This window comes from Osmerus mordax, chromosome 12 (assembly GCF_038355195.1).
Source record: "Osmerus mordax isolate fOsmMor3 chromosome 12, fOsmMor3.pri, whole genome shotgun sequence".
Lineage (NCBI taxonomy): Eukaryota > Metazoa > Chordata > Actinopteri > Osmeriformes > Osmeridae > Osmerus > Osmerus mordax.
This window is the reverse complement of record NC_090061.1, coordinates 3021048-3033600: the sequence shown is the minus strand read 5'-3', so window position 1 is coordinate 3033600 and position 12553 is coordinate 3021048. Positions and strand designations below refer to the sequence as shown.

Below are 12553 nucleotides of genomic sequence, written 5' to 3'. Positions count from 1 at the left end.
GGTCCAGGACGCCACAGATATTTGTTCAACTTTATTGAGAAAAAAAAAAATAATGAAACAAAGTAACCACTAAGCCATTAAATAACAGAGCTATTAGTTGATCGATCAGCCATTGGTAGCTGTGAATAATGTATTCAGTGCAAAAGGGAGAGAACCGAGCTATGGATGATGGATTAACTAACAGCTCTCTGTTCTAAAAACAACCCCGCCCAAAAAAAAAGAAAAAAAAAGAGACTTAAAAAGTGGACATTGGCGCTCTCAACAATCCTTCAATTCTAACTCCGCAGCACAGAAACCAACAATTTTTTTTGTATCACCATGCACATTTTTTTTTTTATCTAATTTACCTGCAGATATAGCTGAGATAATTCTTCATTTAAGTCAGTTGGTTAAAGAGTGTGTATAGTAACAACAGCCCTCAGCTTCCCAAGAAGCTGTCACTTGAGAACATTGTTTATGTTTTGGCATTGGCACCTTTAAGCTCAGTTTAATATGGGGTTGTTCCACCAAGTAGGACCAACAAGTTACCACCAAATTCAAAGTTATGTAATTATGTATTTTAGGAGCATGAGACCCTCCCATAAATTGTATTTAAATGATCTAGTTTTATAGCTTTTCAGCTTGATAATCTTGCTTAGTGGAACGTGGGCCCCTAGGAGTGGGAATATTTCACACTGGTACATGCTCTGTGGAGAGTATTTCAAAGCCCTCTCCATCTTTGAAAGAAAATGAGGTTAAAAGCATGTGAATCAATTTAGAAAGGGTCAATAAACAGAAGACTTGCTGATGTGAGGGGTTGTGACCAAAATGGGACAAAAAGAAAAAACCCAAAATACTAGAATGTTTATTCCAGCTAGTGTGAGTGAAGCAGCCCTGACCAGGGCATCACATGGCGTACTTCTGAGTCCATTCCTTAGCTGTTTTCTCATACCTACAAAGAAAATAAAAGGCCAATCACAATCCACACTGGGGTGATGATGCAGGATTACTAAAGATGCAGTGGCTGTAGAAGCACTAAGTTGTAGAAGAACTGAGTTGCATTAAAAAAGGGCTCCAAGTCAAGCAGCTCAAACACAACATCCAGATGGGAAGTGTTTCGATTCACAGTCCCAAAACTACACCTCAGTTGTTGAAATAATATCAATTATCCAGACACACGTGATCCATTTAGCAGACGCTTTGATGTCAGGCTGTCAATGACTGAATAACCACTATCTTAGACAGGTACCTGTCAAAGCTTGAACACATGCTTTTGCCTGTTGACAACACACTTTGTATCATGCTTAATAAGTTATAAATAATTATATAATATAAGGATTTTATTATTGTGAGAATGCCTCAAACACAAGCAAGAGAGATCCATACTGCTCCAGCTGTGATGCCCTTCTCAAACACCACCCAGTCAGAGCAACCTTTCACACACGGTACAAACCAACCGTCCAGCAAGGCAAGCTTGAAAGCAGATTTGTCAACGCAGCAAACTCAGACAAGCCCCACTGGGTTAGTTTAAGGGCCTAAGGAATCAATGAAGGCAACACACTCGTTCTCCAAGATGCAGGCTGCTCTTACCCCTACAGCATAGCATACTTGTCTGTCCACTCCCTCGCTAGTCTATTGTACCTAGCATGGAGATGACATTACATTTAGTCATTTAGCAGACGCTCTTATCCAGAGCGACTTACAGTAAGTACAGGGACATTCCCCCCAAAGCAAGTAGGGTGAAGTGCCTTGCCCAAGGACACAACGTCATTTGGCACGGCCGGGAATCGAACCAGCAACCTTCTGATTACTAGGCCGATTCCCTAACCGCTCAGCCACCTGACTCAGCCACCTGACTCCCCAGATGACATGCCTAGTTACAGGTGTGACTAGGTCAATAGGTTCCAACTGTTCCAACTAGGTCACCTGGCTCCGTCATGTTCAGGTGTGACATGTCATTCGGCTAATCCAGAAACTGCCACACCAACCATGACACCGAAAACAAACTACACCAACCTAGCCCCTCCTCAGGGTGAATAAAATCATACTCTACATCTCAAAAAGATAATGTTAGGATAATGGTTTCAATGGTCCTTTCATTTTAAAAAGCAAGATTTGGATCCAGATGTGAGGAAAGGAGATGGGGGGGTTACTGAGGAGGCTTACTCACTTGGGCGGGTCTGTCTTATAGATGCGTGCGATCTCTGGCACCAGGGGGTCGTCAGGGTTGGGATCACATAGGAGGGAACAGATGGACAACAGTACTGGAGGAGAGGGAAGCAAAAGGACACGTTTTGATCAGGGTCGTCCTACAGTAATACATGAAAACCCCAACTGCATTCCCTATCTCCACACACACACCTCTATCGAGATATATCTATATCTCTATATAATATTAGTTTATTTTTTTACATACAAGCAGCTACCGCGTCTAGAGATATGCATCTCTTTTATGTAAAGGTCATGCATTTCCAAACACTTTGCATGTCCCCGGTGGTAACCAAATGAAGTGTAATAGACTCTAGACACTGTCTTACAGAGTACATTTGACATTTAGTCATTTGGCAGACGCTCTTATCCAGAGCGACTTACAGTAAGTACAGGGACATTCCCCCTGAGGCAAGTAGGGTGAAGTGCCTTGCCCAAGGACACAACGGCATTTGCACAGCCAGGAATCGAACCAGCAACCTACTGATTCTTAGCCCGATTCCCTAACCGCTCAGCCATTTGACCACCATGTACAAGCATTGGAGGGTCCATCTCCAGAATAAAAACACTCCTCACCTTTAGAAATAGTTAGGGCTGGCGACCACTGTGACCTTAGTATATCCAAGCAGATGCTGCCATTACTGTTGATGTTAGGGTGATAGATTCTTGTAGTGAAGGCAACCTGAGGATATAAAAAAAGGACATGGTCATGCTGAGCAACAAGAAAAATGTTTCATAAATATTTACAAAGGCGACATTTTGTTTCTGTCGAGTTGGGCATTTTGGCCACAACATTTTTATTTTGGTTAAAAGAAAACATGCAAAACATGAGAAAGGTATGCCGTGAGTAATATGTTACTGCCAAGTTATCATTGGCAAAAACGTGCATGCCTGTGACTTTACACTTGATATACTTGTAGTGTACATGCTTGTACACACTGGTTATGTAGAAGAATCCCTTAATGGAAGGAGCTCCTTACCTTAGGTGGTTTGAAAGGGTAATCTGTAGGGAAATGAATAGTCAGGAAAAACACACCTCCTTGGTAAGGGCTGTCGTTCTGAAACACAAACATGACGTCTCACAGAGAGATCACCACTTCTCGGAAACATTCATTTCCATTTTTATGGCTAAGTAAATGAGGCTTGCAGGTCATGCCCATCCTAGGAGAAGCTAGAGGATGGAGATACTTTTCGAATCTAGATTGCGAGAATGGAGGAAGTTTTTTGGCCGTTCATGACAGAGATTGATCGCCTCTGCCTCATCGTACTTACAGGCCCCATGATCGTCGCTTGCCAGTGAAACACTGCCAAAAAAGAAGCACACAGCGATGGCTGGATTAGTTTGATGCATGGTGCGACACAGTCAGGTCCACACAGCGACCCAGTACGGTAGAAACTCAGACTAAAACAGGCCTTACTGTCGTCTCCCACTGGGCCAGCAGAACACTGTGCAGGGGGATCCCGTCCAAAGTCCACCAGCTCCTGAATGAAGAAAACCACAACCCTACTTTTACATTACATTTACATTTAGCAGACGCTCTTATCCAGAGCGACTTACAGTGAGTACAGGGACATTCCCCTGAGGCAAGTAGGGTGAAGTGCCTTGCCCAAGGACACAACGTCATTTTTCCCGGCCAGAATCGAACCAGCAACCTTCTGATTAATAGCCCGATTCCCTAACCGCTCAGTCATCTGACCCCCCTAACCCACATAAGCACTTGTGTCCCTCTTACACAGGAAGGGACAACCTGACACAGAAATGTGGTTCACATCATGGCACACCACCCTACAAAGCAGAGGGGATATGCAATAGGAATGATTCATTGTAGGAGTTTCCCGTTTCAAAATATACTTGTAGCAGGTGGACTATGAATGGGGATCATGAATCCACAATTGACACATGAGGGTTGGTTACGTATGTAGCTGGTGGTGCAAAAACAAAACAAGCCATAGAGGCAGTTCAACTTGTTTGCCTGGTTTGACAAGGAAGTGCTGGAAAAAAAGAGGAATACATTTTTGTCAACAACAGCTGCCAATATTTACATTTACATTTAGTCATTTAGCAGACGCTCTTATCCAGAGCGACTTACAGTAAGTAAAGGGACATTCCCCCCGAGGCAAGTAGGGTGAAGTGCCTTGCCAAAGGACACAATGTCATTCGGCCTGGCGGGGAATCGAACCGGCAACCTTCAGATTACTATCCCGATTCCCTAACCGCTCAGCCATCTGACTCCCCCTTATATCCAGGTTATAAACTCACAACCCAGGTGTTGAGCACTGAAACCCTCAAATATGGATTCGTTTAATAATCCAGACGAATGGACAACTAGAGCAGCAATAAAACATAACAAAAATAAACTGCTAAGACAACTATAACAGTAAAATATATTTGTCAGTCTGAGTAACATCAAGAATCTAAACAGTACTTCAGGCCTATCAGTTGTAAACAGCAGGGAGACGTGAAACCACAAGTACCTGACTTTCACAGATTTCACTCAGTGATCCAAGTGGGAGAGAATAAGAGACTTGAGAAAACTGGGCCCAGTATAAGGTCACTTGAGTGGGGGCAGCTTCTGCAAACGGGGCCAGTTGTTGAAGCTAGGTGCAAAGCTAAGCTAGATCGAAGCATCACAGCTGTCAATGCTGTCAGCTGTTAGACAAGCCCACTGTACGGACATCCTTAGCGCGACATCAACCTCCCTTTCCTGCAACTGTAACCGAGCTTTGTGGTAACATTTAGTTTGCAAGAAACTTATGATGTACTGCGTCGAAACATTAATCTTAAATGTGTATATTTTGGCCTTGAACAGTAGGCGAATGAAATGATCCCTTTCACCGGATAAAGAAAAAGTTAATCGCTCGTGACAGCTAACAAAATCCCAAACGTACCTTTCCGTCACAGGTATCTGTCTACATTTGTCATCTAAATAGGGGTTACAAAAGCATCCGCTGGCAAAGTTCAGAATGCGTGTAGAATTAAGCGTGTGCACACAGCAATTCTATTACCGTTACAGTATGTAAGCAGAAGGCTCTACTTCAGAAACAATGTATATTTTTATGCTGACGCTTTCTGTACAGTTGAGAAACATCCACACCGAAAGAACACGCTTCCTTTCATGACTGCAACATTTGTAACTGGGAAAGTTGACTAATTGGCTAAATACACTGCCAGCTAGCGTTAGCTAGCTCACCCTTATACTGGAGTTAGTTATTCTCACAATACACTGAAACGAAACTACAAGTGAATCTACCTGAAAAAGCTCAACGATCAAGCAACATAAAACAGACTAGCAATATAGGCTACTGTTCCTGATTGAGAATCGAGATTGTAGTAAATAACATAGCACACGCTAAATAAATATATTAAATATAATTGCAACGAGGTCATACATTACAGCTACATACCTATAGTCACACCAACAATAGTTAACTAAGAGAAACTGAGTGTGAGTGTTTGTAAAACAAGTCAATTACGAATTTTGACACATTAGCTAGCTGCAGACTAGCTTAGCATTGCCACACCGTCCACACACGAGTCTACCTTTCAAAAGCTACTACGCCAGCTAGCTCACTACAATGTACTGAAACATACATTTTTAACATTTATACCGTAAAGACTTTAAATCTTAAGTCAATCAACACACTCTTACCTTGTGAATGCGTTTTAAAGCCATACTGCCAGTGTGTATGGACCAGTTGCCGAAGAGGAAAAGCCAAGACCCGCTAGGTGATGCTTGCTAGCTCACGACCATCTAGCGGTTAGCTTTGACGCTGCGAGGTAGCTTGATAGCTAGCTTGGAAGCTACACAAACAACTTCGATGTTGGCACTTAATAAAATCGTGTCAGTTGATTCTTATTTTATTGTAACTGCCTTTTATAGTACGATACGAACCGTTTCTAACTTCACTGGCTAGCTGGTGTATTTTTCTCGGCCCTTGTTCCCTACCGGGAGTTTGTGCGCACTGTCAAGATACTCGAACTGCTCAAAATGTCCACTGACATTGAGTAGAAACTACACTTTCGCCTCTCGAGCCTCAAACGCACACCCGTGCGTAAAAAACTCAAGCGTGGCGTAATTGATCATTTGTAGGCACCCGCACTAACGGGGAGGACACGTTTCTTCCGGTTGCATAAAATATCGTTCAGGTTTCTGAAATATTCCACTGTTGCCTGGTTTAGTCTCGGAACGCTAGTGCTTTTGCTACGTGATTTTACATGTCATATCAATGCACAATTAATGTGTAATGTATTGAAAATAAACAGTTGAATAAAAAAGCTAACTCTTGTCATTTTATGTTCATTGAGAGGGCTATATTTTATCTTATAAATAATTTAAATGCACCAAAGGAGGAACCAATTGAAGAAAAAATTTTGAGTTTGGAACTGTTTTCCATATTCCAATGAAAGCCTTTCTTTTGGTTTCACTATTGTGTTTCACTGGCATACAGCTTGATTAGTCACTCTACAAATCAACTTCAGACGGGTTTTACTTTATTAATAAGTGGTTTGAGTTTCTATATTTACAGGAAAGTTAGTAAAAATGATTACAGTTGGTTATCTTGTGTTGCTTCTGGTAATTGTATCTGGTAGGTGCACTAATAATGTCTTGTTGCAAATGTGAAGGAAACATTGCTTGAGTCAAAATCGACTTCAACTTGTTTTCTGAAAACAGGAACTTCATTATTTATTTATTTTCAACAGAGGTAAAGGTTCTAAAAGGTTATGACAACATTTTTCCAGTTGACGAGGTCTCAGGTAGGAATTAAGTTATATCGAACTTTTTAATCTTCAACATTGTAATAGAGGCTACAGCACATGATTATATAATTATATGTTATTTATTCTGCTAATTATAATGTGACCGTATTACATTATTTTCAAGTGCAATTTGATCAGGCAAAACCATTGTTGTGCAAATCACACAGATTGTAAAACAAGAGTTCTTGCAGCAGCCCAGAAGAAATGTAGAACTAACAAAGGTATAAGCATATACACATTAATATTTTGTGGCAATTAGGTCGGACTGTTCATAGGTAGCTACTGTTTTACCTTGCCTTAGGCTATTCAAGTCAATCCTTTTTTCTGCGCAGAGAAACTTTTACGTTTGTGACTAATGAAAAGTAGGCCTACTCAATGCAAGGGAATTTATAGAATGTGAAAACCCAGCCACTCCAGAACACAAATGAATAAAATGGGACTAAATCATTTTGACTGACATTATGTATATTGGATTAATGTATTTCAGCCTGTAAGGACGGGAGTATCGACATGATTCAAGAATGCGGAGTTTTGGGATATAATCTCATTTTCCAAGACTCGAGTAAGTAGGCTGTTTTGTTGATTGCTTTTCTAGTGCATTCAAATTAACTTTTAATTTGTTTTTACGACATAGGCTATTTGTGTTGTAAATGTTATCGTCATGATATATAACATAGGCCTATTCAACACTTCGAGAACTCTTAAATAAGCTATTTTAAATCAGCCGCATGTTAAACTATGATTCAACAGCATTTAGCTGAATTTACATAATTTCTAAGTGGCATACTGATGGTATTTTCCTTACAGCTTATGACTTGAACAGTGACTTTGAGGTCTATGGTAGGTTTGCATCTTGTCAGTTTTTATAACAAGTAGCAAATTGACAATATAATATAATTATCTCCCTGTAGGTCACAACGTAAAGGCTATTCGCCATTCCAGTAGATTTTTTATCACTTACATATCACAACAAGTTCATATAGGCCTATATTGTCATCAGCACAAAACCAAGTTCTTGGAATTAAATGTTTGATTGATGATTCAAATTAGGATTTAAAGCATATGTAAAGTACTCATTTATTTTTACTACAAAATTAAATCAGCTATTAAGTAAATCATATGAATTGAAAACTTTGTTTATTTTAGATGCAGCTCACTGTGCTATCAAGAGTTGCATTGAGGGAATGCAAAGCAAAGCAAAAAATATTGATGATCTTAACTTGTCAGGTAAGTATTGTACAACTATGTACAGAATTCTTTTTGGCTACAGTTTGAAAACTTTAGTGAGTTTACATCTACATTTTCTACTGTGACTGAATTGATTCAGTTGATTTAACAGAGTTTAAGCACACATGGGTAAATATTTTCTTCAATATTATATTGTTATGTTTTGCCGTGCTATGTTGTGGAGTTGGGTTGGAGTGGGTTGGAGTTCATGTCTTAATTTGCATTATTCTATTAAGACATATGAATACTTAAACAATGTAATTGTTTTTTTGCCCACAGGCATTGCTGACAGTTTACACTCTTGTCTGGTTGCAGTGAAGGACTGTGCCAAGCCCAAGATTAAATGGCATAAATATGAGCTCTAAGGATTTGGTATCTATGGCAGTTATGTTTACATGCTTAGATATGTCTGTCCCTAAATGCAAGGTGGATTCGATCATTGTTTCTTCATTATCTGACCACTAGGTGTCAGTCTTTGCATTTATATTTCTCAACCATTAAACTGTTTACTGACTTGAAGAAGACAATAATTACCACAATAATAAAGAGATCATTTGTATTCATAATCATTTTAATCGTCTGTGTTATGAAATCAAATATCCTTATATATTAGATCCCAGCCACAAGTTTGTCTGGTGACAGTGAATCTAGAAGGATCTACATGCAGCTGTTTGAGAAAGACCCCATCATCAAACTACCATGTCATTCATCGCTCTCAGGTTCAAGAAATGGTGGACTAAAGTCTTGAAACTGGGTTCACAACACAGGTTTATTGTAAAGCCAAATTTAATGAAGACAGAAATAGTTAGAAGTAAAGGTTTAACAGAGTGATTATTACATACTGGTGTTCATACATGTAGGTTAAGACAAAGTAAAATATTTTCCCGTCAAGCATTAATTAACATGATAGGTAGTAAAGATTAGCCAAGTTCATTTAATTGATCAGGGGATTTCCATACTTCCTAGTACCTCAGAGTTCTTCAAGAGAAGTATGTATTCATTTTCTTGTTGATAGCTCCACTGTGAGGACGCTGTTGGCCTGGTCAAGCATTTTGGCCTTCACCTTGAGGAACTTTCCTTCAGAGTAGATTTCTGAGCCACACATCCTTCTTCTTTCATCCTCCATCTCATCGAACAATTTCTCGTTACAGGCACGGCCATGATCATAGAACTCCACACCAAACCAGTTACTGTACACCATGTAGTTAAAGGGCACAGAGAACATGATGGCTAAGATCTCGTCTTTGGAGCTGTTGTCACTTTGCAATTCATAGGTCATAACACCAACACTGCCTGTTGGCCATATGCTTTTTTTAATGAAGGAGCAGACTTCACTCTCCATGGGCTTGACTGTGGATGCAGGTCGGGCATAGACAACCCCACTCATCATGGCTACCCTAATGAGACAAACACACAATTAACAATTACAATAACAAACTTTTTTTCATTAAACATGGAATGGAAACATTGTCAATGATTTATAGGAGAGACTAAGGCACTGCTTACTGTGGGTTCATCAGAGTGTAGTTGTTGGTTTGGTTGGTGATCTGAATCCTGACACTCCTGCTGGCTACGTTCATTGACAGAGGCTCAACCGGCGGTGGAGCTGACATGATGATGTGTTTTCACTGTTTGCTTCCCACAACACAGATATTCGGGAGTTATTTTAATGAATAATCATCAGTAGCCTAGTACAATAATTACTGTAACATTTCCTTCTTGTAAAATTATCTCCATTATGTCACTCTGATGCACTGATGTGCACGGTTTGTTTAATTGACCGACTGACCGACTGTTTCATTTCTTCTAATTGAGTCATTCAAGTACTGTAAGTTATTTTTTTGACTGATGAGAGATCACATTGACATTATTTATTTGATGCTTTTGTCCAAAGAGGCATAGTGAGTGCAGGGGATAATCAAGGAGGAACAGCCTGTAATGTACAAGACACAGTGCTATAATAACATAATCTCTTGAAGCAATAGTCCACAAGAGGATGTACATAAATTTCATGGAACTCCTTAAAGAAAAAAGTTCATAAATTTAGCTTGGCAGTAAACAAGTCCTACTGTCGTCACATTTCACTTTCTGTTGCTATGGACTAGCACCTCGTATCTATGGGTCGTCTCACTAAAAGAAAAGACTGTTGATACTTTAAATTCCGTATTCCTTTAGAAGTAACAAAATATGCATTAAAGTGAGGAAAGTTTTTTCCCAATTATGATTGGGAATGTGGGATGGCATGCTTTGGGTAATCTGGGTCAGTCTCAGTTCTTAAAGTGGGAAATATGCATTCAAGGCTTCCTGAAGTAGCATAACCAACGTAGTTATTTATTAGTACACACCCCAATACTCCCTGTCTCTCTTACCTTTTTCATCATCTGATATTTTCTTTGTTTAGTTCTTTAGGAAAAATGTATAAAACATTTCTTATTCTATGTATGTGTTGCATCCAAAAGACTTCACCCCTTCACTGAACATCCTTGGATCCTGAGCTAGCACCTGCCATGTTTACTGTACCAAGTTGAAGACACAGTTGTTGAAATGTGTTGGCAAAGACAAAATGATGTCATGTGTGCTGAGCAGTACATGGCATGCAGCAGAGGAAAGTGAGTACCTAATGTCCTAAAACTACATCTTCACCCATGAGGAAAACTTACCGTTGTCAGCCCAATGATCAGCTCTTCCTTTGGCTTCTCTCTGCACTTTCTCTAGTCAGTACTGACTGGAGAAAGTGACAGGGAACTGACCTTTGAGACTCTTTCTTTTAATAACCTGGTTAACAACTTCCTCAATCCACCCTCTGATAAGGAAGGGAAGGGTGATCTCAAATACACATCTTTATATGGGTTGGGGAGGGAAATGTTTCGCAATATCTCTGTATAAATGATATTCTAAAAACTACAATGCAGTGGAAGAGCCTAAATGAACACGTAAAGTTTTTTCCATTGTTTCCCTGGGAGTTTTTCCAGGTGTTTGTGGGTTTAGGTTGGTTACAGGTGCTGATCTATGGGCGTCTGTGGAGCCTTCTGTGAGTGCTTGTATAAAGGGCTCTATACAGCGTGATTGGATTTGATGAGGTTCTGAGAGCAGTTGCCGTGACCCTGTGTAGCTGCCACTGGACTGGCGGGAACGCAGGCTGGTTTTGCCTCCGTCTCCCACACACAACTTTGTGCACACTGTCTAGCAGGGGTGGCCAATCCTGGTCCTCGAGAGCCCCTGTCCTGCATGTTTTAGATGTTTCCCTGCTCCAGCACACCTGATTCAAATGAACGGTCATTACCTGGCTTCCACAGAGCTTGATAACAACCCATTCATTTTAAACAAGTGTGCTGGAGCAGAGAAACATCTAGAACATGCAGGAGAGGGGCTCTCGAGGACCAGGGTTGTCCACCCCTGTTCTAGGGGATAGGTATAGCTCGGTGGTTAGAGCATTTGACTGTATTTATTTTAATGATATTACAAAACAGGCAGAACAAGAGATATAGCCTATTTAAATGCTCAAAAAAAGTTACGATGGTGCCCCCCCCAAAAAAACAAAAAAAAACAAATACACAGTCAACTTCCCAAGCTCCTGTGGGTGCCCTTCCCTATCTCAGTGGCCTGACGAGCTTTGACAGCAGGCTAGGTCAACTTTTCTAAAATTGGCTTAAAAAGATAACAGGAGTCAGGGGAAGGAAAAAATAAGTTGATGCCCGTGCATCACTTTCAGGTAAGCCCATGTTTAATCATTGTTAAATACGGGAAATGTGCTGCTAATTTAATGGTTAGCCTATCCATAAACCTCAAACTAGCTGACGTTATTGCTAATGTTAGCACACTCAAATATGTTTTAACTTACTTAGGTGCAAACTAAATTTAGATGTTACTGTTAAACATTATCTATGCATTTTACAAGTAACGGACGCCAGCTAGCTGTTACTTTACATTCTATGATGCTTTTATATTCGATTTATCAAATAGTTTTAAAATGAGTAAGGTGGAGAGCTCCTTGGCTAAACCAGGCTAAGAAACGCAAGGTAGCTACGTAGGGCTGAAAAATTAAGAGACAAAAATACATCACCTTCTCTAGACAAGATTTTACCAATTGAAAAACGGCTTGTAAAAAGTTTATTTACATAAAGCTCAAAAAACTATTTTGCGCTCAAAGAAAGGCGTATGAGATTGGTTTACATGCAATTTTCAGGAAGTGAAATAGTTTTGAGGTGGAAATAACGTCAGTTTTCGCGCTCTCCCAACGGTTTCTTTTTTTCACCATTTTACCTCGGCGCTGCCTGCCAGGATCGTGACTTTTGCTCTGTAACGGTAAACTATCTGCAGTCATCCAATTTAGCTGCTAGTAATCTCTGTGTGTACTTATGTTTTACTTGTGCAGTTACT

General features: G+C 40.1%; 2 protein-coding genes and 1 long non-coding RNA gene across 4 annotated transcripts; 1 reads left to right on the top strand and 2 right to left on the bottom strand.

The window, feature by feature from the left end:
* Positions 1 to 16: 16 nt before the first annotated feature.
* Positions 17 to 6199, bottom strand: LOC136954393 (ubiquitin-conjugating enzyme E2 D2-like). 2 transcript variants are annotated; one of them, XM_067248028.1, is made up of 8 exons: positions 5838 to 6198; positions 3606 to 3669; positions 3460 to 3491; positions 3168 to 3245; positions 2764 to 2869; positions 2150 to 2243; positions 1570 to 1620; positions 17 to 931 (listed from the first exon to the last, which is right to left on the bottom strand). In XM_067248028.1, the coding sequence occupies exons 1-7, from the start codon at positions 5859 to 5861 to the stop codon at positions 1572 to 1574; spliced, it is 447 nt and encodes a 148-aa protein (XP_067104129.1). In that variant the 5' UTR covers positions 5862 to 6198; the 3' UTR covers positions 17 to 931; positions 1570 to 1571. The 2 variants fall into 2 exon arrangements, with proteins under 2 accessions (XP_067104129.1, XP_067104130.1); XM_067248029.1 differs by lacking the exon at positions 1570 to 1620 and having other exon boundaries at positions 5838 to 6199.
* A 414-nt stretch (positions 6200 to 6613) lies between these two features.
* Positions 6614 to 8743, top strand: LOC136954328 (uncharacterized). Its single transcript, XR_010878101.1, has 7 exons — positions 6614 to 6774; positions 6890 to 6943; positions 7114 to 7167; positions 7434 to 7508; positions 7754 to 7786; positions 8093 to 8173; positions 8453 to 8743. It is a non-coding gene; the product is annotated as an uncharacterized lncRNA (long non-coding RNA).
* Positions 8744 to 9170: 427 nt separating this feature from the next.
* On the bottom strand, positions 9171 to 9786 carry LOC136954438 (DELTA-stichotoxin-Hcr4a-like). Its single transcript, XM_067248069.1, has 2 exons — positions 9680 to 9786; positions 9171 to 9570 (listed from the first exon to the last, which is right to left on the bottom strand). Exons 1-2 carry the CDS (start codon positions 9784 to 9786, stop codon positions 9171 to 9173), a joined length of 507 nt encoding a protein of 168 aa, XP_067104170.1.
* Positions 9787 to 12553: the final 2767 nt, after the last annotated feature.